Here is a 16,512-nt window from a genome sequence, read left to right on the forward strand (position 1 = left end):
GTCGTTCCTATGGAGGTCGGCATCCCAGGTAGGGCTGGGCATAGGGTTATTCGACCCGCCCAAACCGCCCTACCTGAACCGAACCGCACGCGCGTGGGCGATTTCACAAACACATTAGGGTAGGGTGCGGGTTAGATTTTATATAAATTTCGGGTTGCGGGCGGGTTGCGGGTTTGAACCGCACCCGCCCAACCCGCCCGTATTAAATTAATTAAATTTTTTTTTCTTCCCCCCTTTCAAATCTAACCGTCCATCTCTCACCATCTCACCCACCCACCTCATCTAATTTATTACAAACAAAACAAAAAACCCTAAACTGTGTCCCTTACTCTCTCAGTCTTATACATACTCATCTCATCACTGTCTCTCTCTCTCACTCTCTTCTCTCGTTTGGTTGTTCTTGTCCATCTTCATACACTGATCGATCACTCTCTTACTTTCTCACTCTCTCGTTGTTCATCTCATCGCACCGCCGATCTACTCACAGGTAAACTCTCTCTCTTAATCTCTGTCTCTCTCTCTCTTACCCCGATCATTGATTTTTTTTGTTTCATATATATATATACATATATCAGATATCTCTCTGATCTGATCTGTCTCCCTCACTCTCTCATCTCATCAGTCTCTCTCTGTGTGTTTGTTTTGTTTTGGAATCTGATCTGATTTGTTTATTCTGCACCAATCACTCTCTAATGTGTGTTTGTTCTTAAGGAATTTGTTGAATCTGTGTTTGGTTGCCGAGAAAAAAAAATAAAGAAAACGGAAAATGATTCTGGGATCTTGAAATGCCATTAAGAAATGAACAAAATGTAAGAAAGAAAAAAAAAATTGATTAGTAGTTGGTTGGTTATTTATTTAGTTATTTGGTAATGATGAGTTGATGTTTTGTTTGGGTTTTGGTAACTGAAAAAGAATGCGTAATGTGGGTTGTCCATTTCCCCATTTTTTCTTTTTCTTTCCTTTTCCTTTGGTTTCTCGGCAACCAAGCAAAGTCAGTTTTGGGTTTTGAATTTTGAATGCTTTATGTATTTTCATATTTTTGTTTTCCTTTCCATTTTGTTTATTATACTGACTCTATCGAGTGGAACTGTTGCATTGGATAAATCTTTATTTTTTTTTATCTGTGCTTGAAATGAATTTGTTAATAATACTTACCCTGTTAATACTTGTCTATTAATACTTGTCTGTTATATCTATACTTAGTTGAATTTGTTTATATCTGCACTTGTCTGTTAATACTTACTCTATCGAGTGCCCTGTTACCATTTCTGGGAAAATGAATTTGTTAGTAGCTGTGTGTGAAAATATGAACTTTCAGCACAAACTCTATTAATTTTGTATGTTATTAATTGTGTATGTTAATTCTATTAAATCTGAAATATGAATCTGTTCAAAAATGAGAGAAAAAAAAGGTTTACAAATAAATTTTTGAAAAAAAAGTTCAATCCGCAAACCGCTCGCACATCCGCAAACCCTATCCGCACAAATCGCAAACCGCATTGCGGGCGGTTGTGGGTTGACTTTTTCCCAAACCGCATAAATGCGGGCGGGTCCAAACCGAACCGTAAACCGTCCCAAACCGAACCGCGGACACCCCTACAGGGATCAAAACCCAGGGAGTGGAGAATGGAACTAATGATGTATTTATAGCCCGAGATCTGGATCTGCTAGAAGAAAGAAAAGAGAAAGCAGTAATTCAACTGGGGGCATACCAGCAGCAGCTTGCCAGGGCTTATAATAAGAAGGTGAACCCGCGAGAGTTCCGAGTTGGTGACCTTGTCTTGAGAAAGGTCATCGGCAACAAGAAAGATCCCAAAAAGGGCAAGCTTGGCCTGAATTGGGAGGGACCCTATAGAATCATCTCGGTCTTGGGTAATGGGGCATATCGGCTTGAGGACTGTGAAGGCAAAGAATTGCCAAGACCCTGGAATACTTGCAATCTAAAGTTTTTCTATCACTAGATTTTCTTGTTTTCTAAGTTTTCTTTTTGTCTTGTTATGAGCAGAAGTAATAAAGTTTTAGCTTGATCTTTAAACTTATCTAGTGTGATTGACCAGATACTTGACGATATTTCTAAGCGAAACATGACGAATAACTTAGACTTATTATATGACAAAGTAGAACTTTTACTTGCATATAATAGAGTTGAACTAAGTTGGCGATGTTTCTAAGCGAAACATGACGAATAATTTAGACTTATTATATGGCAGAGTAGAACTTTTACTTGTATATAATAGAGTTGAATTAAATTGGCGATATTTCTAAGTTGAACTAAGTTGGGATAACCTGGACTTGTCATATTGGCAGAATCAGACTCAGATTGGAACTAAGAACATGTCAGGCGGATTAACAAAGAGACCGAGGTTGGTTATCTCGGCCAGTCTTTGTTTAAATCTGACCTCTGCAACAAGGTCAAAGCCCCAGGCTTAATGAGAATCCAAGTGGAACTTAGGTTCACATTAGGGGGCAGAGGGCTGGAAAATGATGCTTGGAAGATTGGTTTAACACTTGTTGAAATTTTAAGAAAAATTTACAAGTTGAAATTAAACCGAGGTTATGTTAAAGGAAGATTGGTTTAACACTTGTTGAAATTTTAAGAAAAAATTACAAGTTGAAGTTAAACCGAGGTTATGTTAAAAGAAGTTGGTTTAAAGTGTTAGGCCAAAGCCGAGATGAAACGTTAGTGGGTGTAACCGAGGTGTAATACCCCGATGAGATTGCATAGTTAAGGTGTATGTTGATACTTGCATTCATATAAGGAAGTTCAAATACAAAAAAACACTTCGGCCTGACAATAAAAAGTAATTGTTCAGATTGCAAAGGTGGCATGTCAGCCAAATTAAAGCTTACACAGTTTTAAAAAGAAAGAAAAAAGTACAAGGTACAGAAAAAAGGAGAAAAACATCAAACTAAGATTCTTCGGCGTCTCTGGCTGGTTGGGTCTAGAGTTCAGAAGACAGCCGAGAAGACATCTCGGCGGCCCTCTCAGCTAGGGATGTGCGCGGTGCGGGTCGGTGCGGTTTGAAAGAAAAATAGAAACCGTATGACGGGTGGCGGATTGATAAAAGTGTCACTAGAATTTGCCATTTTCCTTATCAAAAACCGCGCGGTTCGGTTGGCAAATAATAGCTGATTTGCCTTGGCGGTTCAGGCGGATTGGCGGTTTATAAAAAATATAATTCAAATTACAAAACTTAAATCAAAAAGTAAAAAAAAGACGAGAGATACCGTGATGTTAAGCATCTTGCGAAGCTTTCTTCTAATGCAGCAAGTGTAGCAACATGGCCAGAAAAAAAAAGATTGAAAAGTGAATTGGAATCCAACTTTATTTTGGATTACTGACATCTTGAATTCCCCTCGAGCAGTAATGTAATACTATATTCTAAGGTATAGAACAACAAGCAAACTTAAGTAAAAAATAATTTTTAGAATCTTATAAAACATGATTTAATAGCGGTGCGGGTCGGTGCGGTTTGGAAGAAAAATAGAAACCGGCGGATTGATAAAAGTGTCACTAGAATTTGCCATTTTTCTTACCAAAAACCGGCGGTTCGATTGGTAAATAATAACGAATTTGCCTTGGCGGTGCGGTTCGGTGCGATTTTGGCGGTTTCGGCGGTTTTAACGGTATTATGCACACCCCTACTCTCAGCCGCGAGCTCGGCATTGATTTCTTGAAGAATTTGGTCGAGGCTCTTGTCGGCAATAGGCGCGTCCAATGTTGCCTTCTCAGGAGTACCGTCTTTGGAGACCTCACCCTCCTTATCCTGAGACAAGTCCACGACTTGCTCGTTCAAAGTAAGGGACTGGGCCCCAATAGCTTCCTTCTTCTTCCTCACCAAAGTTTCCTCCTCAGACTCAGAATCGTCTTCGGATTGGCTTGGAGTAGGAGGGAATGGCAGGGGGAGGTCGTCAGCATTCTTGAAGGGGGGAGTCCTCGAGAACATCAAGCCTTTTGAGGGCAGCCATCCAACCAAGGGTGAAACCCTTGTTGCATGCTTACTTCACTTGCTTTTTGTAGTCCTCCTTGACGTCGGCCACCCGTCAGCATACGCCTTCTCATCAGTGGCCTTGATCTCGGCCTCCTTTATGGCCAGGGCATGTTGGGGCTCCTTTTGGATCTCAACCATCTTGGCCTCGACCTATTTCTTTTCAGCCATAAGGACCTTGGCAATGGCCTCTGCAGCGTCGGCCTTTTCCTCGACCTGATCTGACAAGGTCTTCATTTTTTTCTCGGCCTTTTTTATGGTCTTCTGTAAACCAGCAACCTCCCTGATCTTGTTGGCCAACTCCTTCCTCATTTCAAAAGCTTGCATTGAGAAGGAGTGGGCGTGCTGTATCGCCTGAAAGAAAATGGATAGAATAAAAGTTAGTAAAAATTCTCTAAGTATGGAAAAATAGAGAAAGAAAAATACAAAGTGTAAGGAACTTACTTGAACGGAATACTGCAACATCAAAGCGAAGTTTTCATACTCGCTCATCTTGCCGTTACGATTGAGATCATTTGGAAGGAGCAAAGCCGTAGAAAGGGCAACGCCGACCTCAAGATCAATCGCGCTATCACCAACTCTGACCAGCTTGTCCTCCATAGTGATGGGAGGGGCCCAGGGGGCATCTGATTTCATGGACCTCGAGGTTGTGGCCAACTCTAACCTCAGCCTCTTTGACCGAGTTGATTGGGATAGTTCGGCCTCGGCGGGCCTCTTCTCGGCGGCGGAAGGGGGTCTTCTCACTCTCAGCCAATTTTTAAATAGGCAAGGTGTCCTTAGTGTCAATCTGAGTCACCGTTGCCTTGGGCTGAGCCTTCTTCAGTCTTTTGGGCTTTGGCTTTGGTTGAGGCTGGGATTATGCTGGTTGGGCATTGACGGTGTCGGGGATGTCGGCTAGAAGATCTTCTGCGACTGCTTTCTTGCGACCCATCTCGGCAGCAATTGCAGTTCGGCGTCAGTGTTTGCTTGAGATAAAAGGATTAGATAGGGAGCCGAAGTTGATAGTTGCTCAACAAGATCAGAAGTTGATCCCTGATCTGGCCGAGTCAATGAAGTTGTTGAAGGAGTTGTGGCGAAAGGAGGAGACTTGCTCTTCTTTTTTGGGACATCGGGCAAAACGAACTTATAGGTTGGGATATAGTTGAGCAGCAAAAGAGCTCTCCGCCTCTGGACTAGCAGATCCAACAGTTTCTTAAGGTCCTTGCTCAGGAAAAAGGACTTACAAAAGTCTTTTGTCAGTTGTGGAAGAGCTGCAAGAAAAATGAAGTAAATCGTCCCTGGCTCCCTTGTTGGAGTCTGGAAGGTTGGCAACAAGTTTATATTCGGTAGACCTCGGTTTGAGGTAGTAGATGTAGCCTTTTTCTAACTTAAGGCCATGCATGGTGTAGCAGCATTGAATGTCGGCTAAGGTTACCCTGGCTTTCTCTTTCTTGGCTAGGGCTTTTATGCTGGTGATAACTCGGTAAGAGTTGATGGCGAGTTGCATTAGGTTCAACTTGTAGTAATGGAGGATTTCTCGGAAAAGGATGTCAAGTGAGAGCCTAAGTCCACACTCTACGAAAGCTACAACTAGGAAGGGTATGGAGTCAGTTGTGGGCATGATGGAGTCATCCTTCCCAGCTAACCTGAGATGGACGTCGGTCGGGATGTCAAACTCCTACTTGAAGTATTCTAACTTAGTTAGGGTGTCTACCCTATGCCTCCACATACCCATGATATCGGCTTGGGGGAAGGTGTTGGAGTTCAGAATGAAGTGTTTTTGTGAAGGTTTGAATGACCTCGGCTAAACCCTAAATGTGCACTGTGGTAAGAATTTGTGAGGATCTAAGGGGAATTCGTTTCAGTTTTCCCTAAGATTTGTGAATTCTATGAGAAAACTCAAACCTAAGTCTAGGAAAATGAAGGTTGAAGGCAAGGATCTGGAAAAAACACAGCAAACAGAAACAGGAATGTGATTCAGAATCAAGAACAGTGATGAATCATCAAGAACACAGTGATAAAGTTTATGCAGGTGTGTAAGGCCAAGACTAGTGGCAAGGATCAACTAATATGCAAGCAGTATATTCAAGTATACACTTGTATCCCAAAATCTTTTTTTAAACATTATATTTTATAAAATCCAACAATTGTACACAAAAAAATATAAAAAAGTTCCTCAAATCTACCTCACATGGCCAGCCACGGTAGGGAAAGAAAAATTGTACATTTTTTTCAAACAAAATCCATGAATTCATGGAAAAAGTATTCAAGTACCCCCAAATCATGGAACCATGCCTCCACCCTAGTCCAATCCTAACCAAAGCCTAATTAGATCATGATTAATGTATAATTAAGGCCTCTAATCATTCACTATTCCGTTAGATTCCAAGTAAGTCCAAAATATCCAATCCATTTCCAACCAATGGGCATTTAGGACCTTTGGCACCAAATTCATTATAAAAACAACCCCTCCCATAGCATTTTACATGCAAGAACACACACATACACACTATATTCAACTGAGAGGGAAGAGAGGAAGGAGGGTGAGCTTGGTAGAAGAGAGGAGAGGAAGAAAAAGTTTGCTAGCAATTCCAACAACCATCAAATAAGCCACAACACAACTCTCTCTTTCATTTTCCTCTTTCAAATACATGTTATTAGAAGTTTAAAATGGTATTTGCAGATGTGTTCTAATGGTGTTTTTGTGTTAAAAATGAAAAGAGTTGAGCCTTGTTCTACCATTCTTTTATTTTCCCTTAATCGGTACAAAACTATCTTTTTCCATACCAATCTCTCAAAATTTCCAAGGGCACACCTTCAATATAAATTTTTGAGTTTAATATATACTATTTAGCATGTTTTCATCACAAAAGAAGTGGAAAATTTCCCCTAATTGACCTCTTTTCTCACCAACTTTCTTATTTAAGGAATTGTGCCAAAGAAATCTATTTTATAGCCAACTTCCAAAACTTCTAGAAAAATGTAGAAAAATCTTCTAAACCTAAATTTTATGTCAAAATATTTCTTAAGGAGTTAGTTTTCAAGGAAAATTAGTTTCATTGAAAAAGAGTGAGCGGTTTGTGAGAAAATCCGATTTTTGTAACTGTCAACGAATCTGGACAGAACTGGAGTATTTCTGAAATAACTAATTTTCTGGAAAAGCTATTCTATTTTTGAAAACTTTTCTAAAAACTAGATAAACTTCTCTACGAACCATAGGAAGGCCGGATTTGGGAAAAATCTAAAATAGTTCTTTTAATCTTGATTTTTAAGTGACTTTGAATCTGGAAATTCTGTTTACATTGATGTTTTGTGCTCTTGACTTTATGAATATGCTTATTAGTATATGGAAATGTCTTGGTATGATATTACATGTATTATGGTTATGTTCCTTATCTTCTTCATTTGATGGTGCTCATACTTATGTGGATATTACTACCTTGGTAAGCTGTTCTAACTTTAATTTAAAACTTTTAACTTAACAGGAAACTTAATTGGGTTGGTATTGGGTTTTCGATCACTTGAATAATGAAGAGATGATAATGTGTTATGCATGGATTGGTGGGATGTGTTTCTTAATTGAAGGAAAGTCTTGCGCAAGCGGTTGTATCGGAACCCTTGAATGGATCGGTTGTATTCGGACCCTAGATGCTTATGATGGATAAGGTTGGAGGAGGTTACGGGCAAGGTCCTTATTTTACTGTCTCTTTTGAGGTCCTCAGTTGGTGCTACGCGATATATAACCGTTGGTAGGCATCCAGGGTAGGATCTGCAAATCAGCAAAAGAGATGGTATTCCGAATAATCCGAGCCCAATTCTTGTGGTTGGGAGGATGAAATCTCTTTAAGGGATTTCTAGAATACTAACCACTAACATTGTAGCCGTTGTTATCTATTTGAATGTCATGTTCCTTTCCTTTGTTATTGAAATTGCTGTTATTGACTTGAATATCATGCTTCACTACTTACTTGTTATAAATACGTTGGCGTATTGAATTGGGAAAAAGGGACGGGGTGTGTGCGTATTTACTGGGCATTCAAAGCTCATGACGTTTCATGCTAGGTATTGAAGACTATTAGATCGATCGAAGGCAACATTGAAGTATTTGAAGACGTATGGCTATCCTATGAGAGTTAGGAACTAGTTTTGTAAACACGATTATGAGATTGTAAGCGATTAATCACTTGTTGTATTTGAATACATGATTTTGTAATTTTTATATATAACATTTGTAACCTATCATTATACTCCGTCAACTCATGTAGGCCTTGCGCTAATACCTTGTTAAGATCTATCAAAAAGGTAGTTTTGCTATCTAAGGTGGTTGAACTTAGAAGTGAGGCTATTTTGACTCCTCCGAACTTCCTAGAATCTTACTTGGTTATTGATCAAAGGACTCATTAGTGACGTTTCCTATTTTGTAAACTTAGATAAACCCTGTATTTATTTGTTATTATATTCTTTAATATTCCCAATTTTTGGGGCGTCACACCTACAGTCAATCTTTGTTTTTTTTTTTTTTTTCCTTCCGTATTTTTGCTCTCCATTTCTGGTTTTTTAAAAACTAGAAACGTCTTTTTTGTATTTTTTTTTTCATCGTTATTTATAAACTAATAATACTAACTATTTATAAACTAAAAAAAAAAATTACCAAACAAGTTTTTATACTAGTTTTAAAATTTTTTGTGAATATAAACAAAAAACTAAAAATAAAATAAAAAATTATAAAAGACAATTTATATTTTAAACAAATTTAAAAATATATTTATAATTAAAAAAAAGGAAGAAAACTTACAATACAGTGAGACATATAAAAAAAAAAAATTACAAAAACATATAGGTGCAAGCAATGTTATAATGGAATTACAAGTGAAAAACTGTAAGCTTTTCTATCTTTTTGTTAAAAAAGAGTGTTGCTATTAGCACTCCATGAATTATTTTAGATCCCTCAATTTTTAACTCATTTTTTATGACAATAATAACCTCAAATAAAATTATTAAAAAGGACATTATTAATTTGGGATACCCCATCTCATAATTAAACTCACACACCACTACATTGTGAAGTAGGGTTTATGAGAGCACTTACTTCCATCACCACTCATCCATCTTTTCCAAATCTCACATTCAAAACTTACCCACTTTCAAAACCTTGAAACCCTTTGGCGGCAATATTCTGGCGATAACAGTAGCAACTATTTAATTACTCACACTTCTCCGGCAATGATAGCAAGTGGAAGTTTTTTTGGCAATCACAACTAACCACAACTCCATGAGACGAGAGGGGTACAACAATAAAAGTTTAGAGGAAATTCATAGTTTTTATGGTGTTCTTAGCTCGGAGAATATTGGCCTTGTAAGGGTAAGTTTCTTAAAAAAAATGGCAAAAATAATAAAATTTGTTCGTTATTTTTTCGGGCCTGAACTTCCGAACATATAACAAAAATTCGGGAACACATGCTCAAATATTGTTTATTTGTTCAGGAACCAGTAACCGAACATTCATTATTTGTTCGGGAACTGATAACCGAACATTAATCACCGAAGAAAATGATGAGGTGTGAGAGTGAGAGAGAGAGAGAGAGAGAGAGAGAGAGAGAGAGGTGATTACCAAGGATGGATCTAGGGGGAAGAGAGGGATAATTACCAAGGATGGATCTAGGGGGGGCGAGGGCGGCCGCACCCCAAAAAATTTGAAAAATATCATATATTATACTAGAAATTTTAAAATAATTTAAAAGTATAGGAGTTTGCACCCTCAAATTTTTTTTTAGATAATTTCAAAATTATATAGAGTAGCCCCTCCAATTTTTAAAACTATTTGGATTTTTTTTTTTGAATTAGTTAACATATATAATAATCTATTTTAAATTTCATGTATATGTATTTTTTAAATTAGGTCAAGATGAAAGCAAAATTTTAGAAACTTTAGTGGATCAAAGTGTAAAATATGAAACTTTTACAAATATATAAGCTATAAGGCTTGCTGGAGAAGCTTTAAACAAAACACTAAGATTAAAAAAAAGAAAAGAAAACAACTGATCTGATCTGAGAGACTTGCTATGATTTTGCGAAAGAGACAGGAGCAAAGAGACGAGGGATACGGAGAAGCTTTGTTGTCGGTGGTTTGGTGGAGGCTTTGTCAAAGCTGTCGGCGTGGATGGTGGAACCATGGATATCCCTTCAGACGAAATTATCTGATATTCACAAACGAAGAGTAAGGAGTTGCAATGTGGTTTGACAAAAAAATAAGTTATGAATCTGAAAGGATATCAGATAAAATAATATGTGGGGGCATAAGTTATCTGATATTCACAAACAAAGAGTTATGAATCTGGTAAGTTATCTGATATCCCTTCAGCTTTAATGTGATGTGATTATTCTGCTTTTAGACTGACTATTATGAATCTATGATTGATTGTGATTTTAGACTGAATAATGTGATTCTTTTGCTTTTAACTTGTTATTGGTGCGATGAAAATCTGATAATTATTATTGGTACAATTATTAACTAAATATTGTGAATTTTTTTTTTTAATACTATGATTTATTGTAATTGGTAGGTACTGTGTGATTTCTTGATAATTGAATAGGCTTTTAGGTTATGATTTGTTGATTTCCTCTAAGAATTTGGATAAAAATCTAAATGTAATTTTGTGCTGCCATATATTTTACGACTTTTAGGAATAAGATAGGATTGTATACGATTCTGAAAGTTTTTTTTTGAGTCTATTTACATTAAAAATATAGTGCAATAATAATAATAATTATTCTTAAATTAATTGCTTTCAGGTTGTTGAATGATAATTATTGAAAGTTAAGTTAATCATGGCGAACAAAAAAATTGATTCATTCTTTAAGAAAAGAGGTTCTGAAAATATCGTTCAAAGTTCCACCAATAATGTTGAAACTTCAACTCCTCTGGAACAACATCCTTCTAAACTTCAAAGAGTCAAATCTAAAGAAGTTGATACATCTTCTTTGGTAAGGGATTCGGGGTTGCGTCAACAAATATGGGATTACCCGGTACTTGAACGTGATGAGATCAGACGTGCTTATATCAAATCTGGGCCATATCAACCCAAGGCTCCGAACAATCAACCTTTTGAAACTGATAAGAATGGATGTCGTTTTTTAGATTCTTGGTACAAGTTATTTCTGGATTGGTTGGAATACTCTCTAACAAAAAATTGTGTGTTTTGCCTTCCATGTTTTCTTTTTACTTAGCCAACTGGACATCCTGGATCTAGTGCTTTTATGGTCGAGGGATTTTCTTCTTGGAAGAAAGTCAATGAAGGAAAGAATTGTCCTCTGTTATCGCATATGGGCAAGGATCCTAGCTCATCGCATAGAGTTGCTGTCAAATGTTGCTGTGATTTAACAAATCAAGCGCATTACATTGAGGCAATTGTTGAAAAACAAACTTCCATACAAATTGCTAGAAATCGTTTGCAATTGAAGACCTCGATAGATATGATTAAATGGTTAACATTCCAAGCCTGTGCTTTAGAAGTCGTGATAAATGCCACGAATCTAACAACCGAGGAAATGTTATTGAGTTGATAAAGCTCTTGGCTTCTTATAATGAGGATGTGGTAGCAGTGGTTTTGGAAAATGCTCCTCAAAATGCTTCTTATCGTTCCCATGAGATTCAAAAGCAAATTCTTAGTATTTTCTTTTATAAGATACAAAAATTCATTCGTGAGGAGATTAATGATGGGAATTTTTGCATTATAGTTCATGAATCTGAAGATGAATCGAAAAGAGAGCAAATGGCAATTATTTTGAGATTTGTTAATAAATATGGTTTTATAAAAGAGCGTTTCTTTTTTATGGTTCATGTGTTAGATACCACGTCGGCAACTTTGAAAGAAAAAATTTGCATTGTCTTTTCTCGTCATAACCTTAGTGTGCAAAATATTCGTGGTCAGAGATATGATGGTGCCAATAACATGTTTGGAGAATGGACTGGGTTGCAGGCTCTATTTTGTGCTGAGTGTCCATTCGCATATTATGTTCATTACTTTGCTCATCCGCTCCAATTGGCTTTAATAGGAGCATTTAAACAGGTTATATCTATCAATCAACTTTTCTCTTACTTGACTCGAGCAATTAATATAGTTGGCTCATCTTGCAAGAGACATGATCAATTAAGAGTTGCTCAGGCTACAGATATTGCTGAAAAGCTTGCCATTGATGATGAATTCGAGACTGGTAAAGAAAAAAATCAGATTAGAACATTGAAACAGGCTAGAGATACTCGATGGGCTTCTCATTTGGGTTCCATTTGTATTTTGATAAACATGTTCAGTGCTACTTGTGTAGTCTTAAGAAACATAATTAATGATGGAAGCAAATCGGATCAACGAGCTGAGGCAGATGGAGTTTATGATTCTATTATATCTTTTGAGTTCGTTTTCATCTTACATTTTATGAGGGATATCATGGAGATTACTGATGATCTTTGCCAAGCTTTGCAAAGTAAATTTCAAGATATATTAAATGCAATGCATTTGGTGTCTACAACGAAGATACTTATTAAAAAATTTAGAGAAGATGGATGGGTTCCATTGTTAGAGAAAATTAAATTATTTTCTAATTATCATGGTATATAGATTCCTGATATGAGTTGTTCTTATAAAGGAGGCTGAGGTCGGTCTCGTTCTGAAAGATATCAGCTCATCGTGGAACATTATTTTCGAGTTGATATTTTCATGGTTGCAGTTGATTCTCAGTTACAAGAATTAAACAATAGGTTTAAGGAAGATGTAATGGAATTGCTTGTTCTTAGCTCAGCTTTGGATCCTAGGAATGGTTATAGATCATTCAAAATTGAGGATATTTGCAATCTTGCAAATAAATTTTATCTCATGGATTTCTCTGAGCAAGAAAAATTGCATTTGAAGTATTAGTTGGAAAACTATAAGCTTGATATTTTCATACTTCCCAAGTTTCAGAAGCTGTCAGCCATTTTTTAGTTGTGTCAAATGTTGGCAAAGACAAAAAAGTTGACAAGTTATCCTCTTATTAATAGATTGATCCATCTTGTGTTTACTTTACCTGTTTTAACCGCTATATCGGAACGTGCATTTTCAGCTATGAAACTCGTTAAGTCTAAATTGCGCAATAGGATGGAAGATAGTTTTCTGGCTAGTTACTTGATTACGTACACTGAAAAAGACATTGCTTAAGGGTTTGATGTAGACTCTATTATTCATGCTTTTGATATTATAAAAGTGCGTCGAGCTCAATTGAAGATGTCTAATTTTAGTAAATAAATGCATGTACGTAGAAATAGTTACTACTTTTTGTAAGTAAGTATGGGAAAAAAAATATCTCAATTGTATGATCATCTTTTGGTACTCAACTATGTTGACAAAGAATACATAGTTCAATATTTTATCGTAACATTATTGATTTTTTTCATGTTAGTAGAAATTGGTATTGAACTTCAAATTTTATTGGTTAGAGGTTAAACGTACTTTGGCCCCCCCAAAGTCATAATCCTGGATCCGTCCTTGGTAATTACACTTGGCTCTTCTTATTCTTTGTGAGTTTTGTTAGGATTTTTGGAGGAGAGGTTTTTTTGGAATGTGAAGGGTGTGCATTCAATTAAATGGGTGGAGTGTTTTTATAAAGTTAATTTTGGTATTATTTAGAAGAAAAAAAGAAATTTTAAAAATTTCAAAATTTATAAATAGAGATTTAAAAAATAAGAGATCTCAAATAATAAATGGTAAGCTGCTAGCACCGCTCAAAAAAAAAATTTCTAACCCCACTATGATCTAATTCCATCCTTAAAAAAAGAAAGAAAAAGAATCAGTGTGTTTTGTTTGAGTTTTTTGATTAAATTTTTTAAAAATTCAGTTTTTGGTTTTCGTATTTTTTTGTTTTTAGTGAATATTTTTAAAATTTTAAATTTTTTTTTACATTTTTAGATGCACTTTACTTAGATGTATTTAAAAAGTAAAAATTTTGTGAAAAAATATTTTACAATTTTAATAAATATATAAAAATATAAAAAATATACTGAATTCTCGTATTTTTTTTTTTGTATTTTTGGTATTTAGTGAATTTTTAAAAGGTTTTTTTCACAAATTTTTACTAAAAAATTGCTTAAAATATTTAAAAAATTCAATAAAAACAAAAAAATACGAAAAATAAGAAAATAAAATTTTGTGAAAAGTGTTTTTAAAAAAACACAACCAAGCAAGCTAATAATGTTAAAAATTTTATTAATAATTCCATCCTTAAAAAAGAAAAAGAAAAAGAATAATGTTAAAAATTTTATTAATATTTTTACTATAGGCATGGGACGCAAACATTTGATAGAAATATTAACACTAGCATTTTTTTTTTTTAAAAAAAAAAAAAAAACCAAAGAGGTTGACGGTTTTTCTTCGTTCTCTCTATCGATTCGCGGTAGAGCCGTGACACCCCTAACCCGAGGCCTTGTTGTGCTGGTGCTTTACAATTCAATCTTACTGATCTCAACTCCATTCAACAGTGTTCCCTGGTCGCATATACACTTCAATTCATTGACGGTGAACTCCTCTATCCCCTTCTCTTTATCTTTCGATTATATATGGGAATAATCTGTACTTACATATATATATACATATATATTTGTATTTGTAGGTCAGGTTATCTGTTTCGTCGATCTGTGTTTCCAGTTCATCATCTCTCTTATTTACTATGATCATAGATAGATTCTTAATAAAATTTGTGACAAATTTAGCTCAAACCCCTTGTCGTTTTTAAGTTTGTGGCTTAATCTTGACCGATCTGACTGTTGAATTTCTGACCATTCACCCAAATTTCTTTATCTAGTTCATTGAACTGTTCCGTATTCTAATTAGATGATTAGCAACATAAATTTTAGGGTAAATTGCTGATTATTGCTCTTTAGTTTTGCCGAATGCGTGCATTACGCAGAGAACGCGCAGATATTTTCTTTCATTTTCTAATACCCCTCTCTCTCTATATATATATATATATATGTGTGTGTGTGTGTGTGTGTGTGTGTGTTTATGCAGGTACGTCTCTATTGCACAAGATGGCAGAGGTTGCGACAAGCAAACTGGTAAAGTTTTTTACCTTTCTAATGTATCCTTTGAATTCATACGGGAATACATACATTACATTGGCAATGTCAAAACATCACCTGCCTGCTATTTTATTTTGACTTCATGTTTCTATCACTTTCGACATACATACATATGTTCTTACATATGTTGTATAGGGTCATTCATATGGTGGGACAAATGGTGGCCCGAAATCGGTATTTGATTTGGAAGACTTTGACTCGGTGGCACCAAGTTGCTGTAGAGATCCCATGCATGCTTGTTCTTCCTTTTCTAGTTCTTCCAGCATTGCAATGAGACGACTCCTCTTAGGACAATCCCTTGCCCAATGTAGTTCATGGCAAAGGAAGCAGTCATGCCTGGGCTTCATATCCTCCCTCCAATCTTTGCCCAGTGTTGGCTTGCCTCTAGCTTCTCCGCTTCTTGGAACCTTAGAATCCTTAGCTTCCTTGGCCCAAATCAGCAGTAATCTCCCTTCCGCAGTTCTCTTCGGTGTGAGTTACTTCCGACATAGTGCCCTTCCTTCCTTAGTCACGACGCCTTTGTAACTTTGGCTCTGATACCAACTGTCACGGACTTGGTTGTTTCCAAGCTAACCGTGCGGCACTTAGACAATATCAAGTCTCACTTGATGATGCTAAGTCAGCCTAACTCACACACTTGTAGGAAAGAGAAGTTTAGAAGAACACAAGAGAGTTTGAGAGAATGCCTTTGCATTCACACTTGAGAGAAAGCTTACAACTCTTGGTGGTTGGATCTACTTGGGTGGTTTGGCCAAATGAGGGCCTCCCCCTTTTATAGGTTACAAATGAACATTCTAGAACTAAAAGGATGGAGAGTGTTCTAGACACTTCCTCCTACTACATCTAGTAGACTATTCTAGAATATGCAAGTATTATGTACAAGGTTCTAGAGTTATGTATAATACTCTACAATACTCTAGAAAGTTCTGGAACCTTCCAGCATCCTGTATGGTCTTCATATTTTCTCAAGTTCTTCCAGGAGCTTCTAGAGTATTCCATCAGCCTTTCTTCCTTGAGACTTCCTTTTTGTAGTTTATTCTGTCTTGGTAATTCAGCGGGGCGTGACATAAGGCTATGGTCAATGGATTGCATGGCTCTCAAGTATGTTTTGGTAATGAATTCATGGGTCCTACGTTCTCAGTGAATAATAGGAAATAAAAGTAATTAATTTTCCATCTGCTTTCAAATTGCTTTGCACACAAAAATAACATAAGCCTAAAAATTAAGTTTATGGTTTCTTTAATAGTCCAAAACTAAATTAGCTATGGTTGGTCATTCACTTAAAATACACCAACCAAAAACCTTAAGAAAGATAAAACTCATTAAATGCTGCTAATGCTGCATGAGTTTTGCCTTTTCACTGAAGCTGAGTCTGTTTGTATGATTAAGGCTTGAATTTGAAGTCGTCTTGATGATGCATGACTACGGAACATTTTC

The 16,512-nt window shown here is 36.3% G+C and overlaps 1 protein-coding gene across 1 annotated transcript; it reads left to right on the plus strand.

The window, feature by feature from the left end:
- Window positions 1–11,449: 11,449 nt before the first annotated feature.
- On the plus strand, window positions 11,450–12,880 carry LOC145791400 (uncharacterized). The gene is made up of 2 exons (XM_082871753.1): window positions 11,450–12,449; window positions 12,693–12,880. The coding sequence occupies exons 1-2, from the start codon at window positions 11,450–11,452 to the stop codon at window positions 12,878–12,880; spliced, it is 1,188 nt and encodes a 395-aa protein (XP_082727879.1).
- Window positions 12,881–16,512: the final 3,632 nt, after the last annotated feature.

The sequence above is a fragment of the Camellia sinensis genome, chromosome 5 (genome assembly GCF_055761805.1).
Source record: "Camellia sinensis isolate YWXY chromosome 5, ASM5576180v1, whole genome shotgun sequence".
NCBI lineage: Eukaryota > Viridiplantae > Streptophyta > Magnoliopsida > Ericales > Theaceae > Camellia > Camellia sinensis.

Bases quoted from the DNA above. Each gene is read 5' to 3' on its own strand.
- LOC145791400 (XM_082871753.1), top strand. From the start codon at position 11,450: ATGGTTAACATTCCAAGCCTGTGCTTTAGAAGTCGTGATAAATGCCAC. The intron at 12,450-12,692 runs GTAAATTTCAAG...TCATGGTTGCAG, and splicing joins TCTTTGCCAAGCTTTGCAAA to TTGATTCTCAGTTACAAGAA.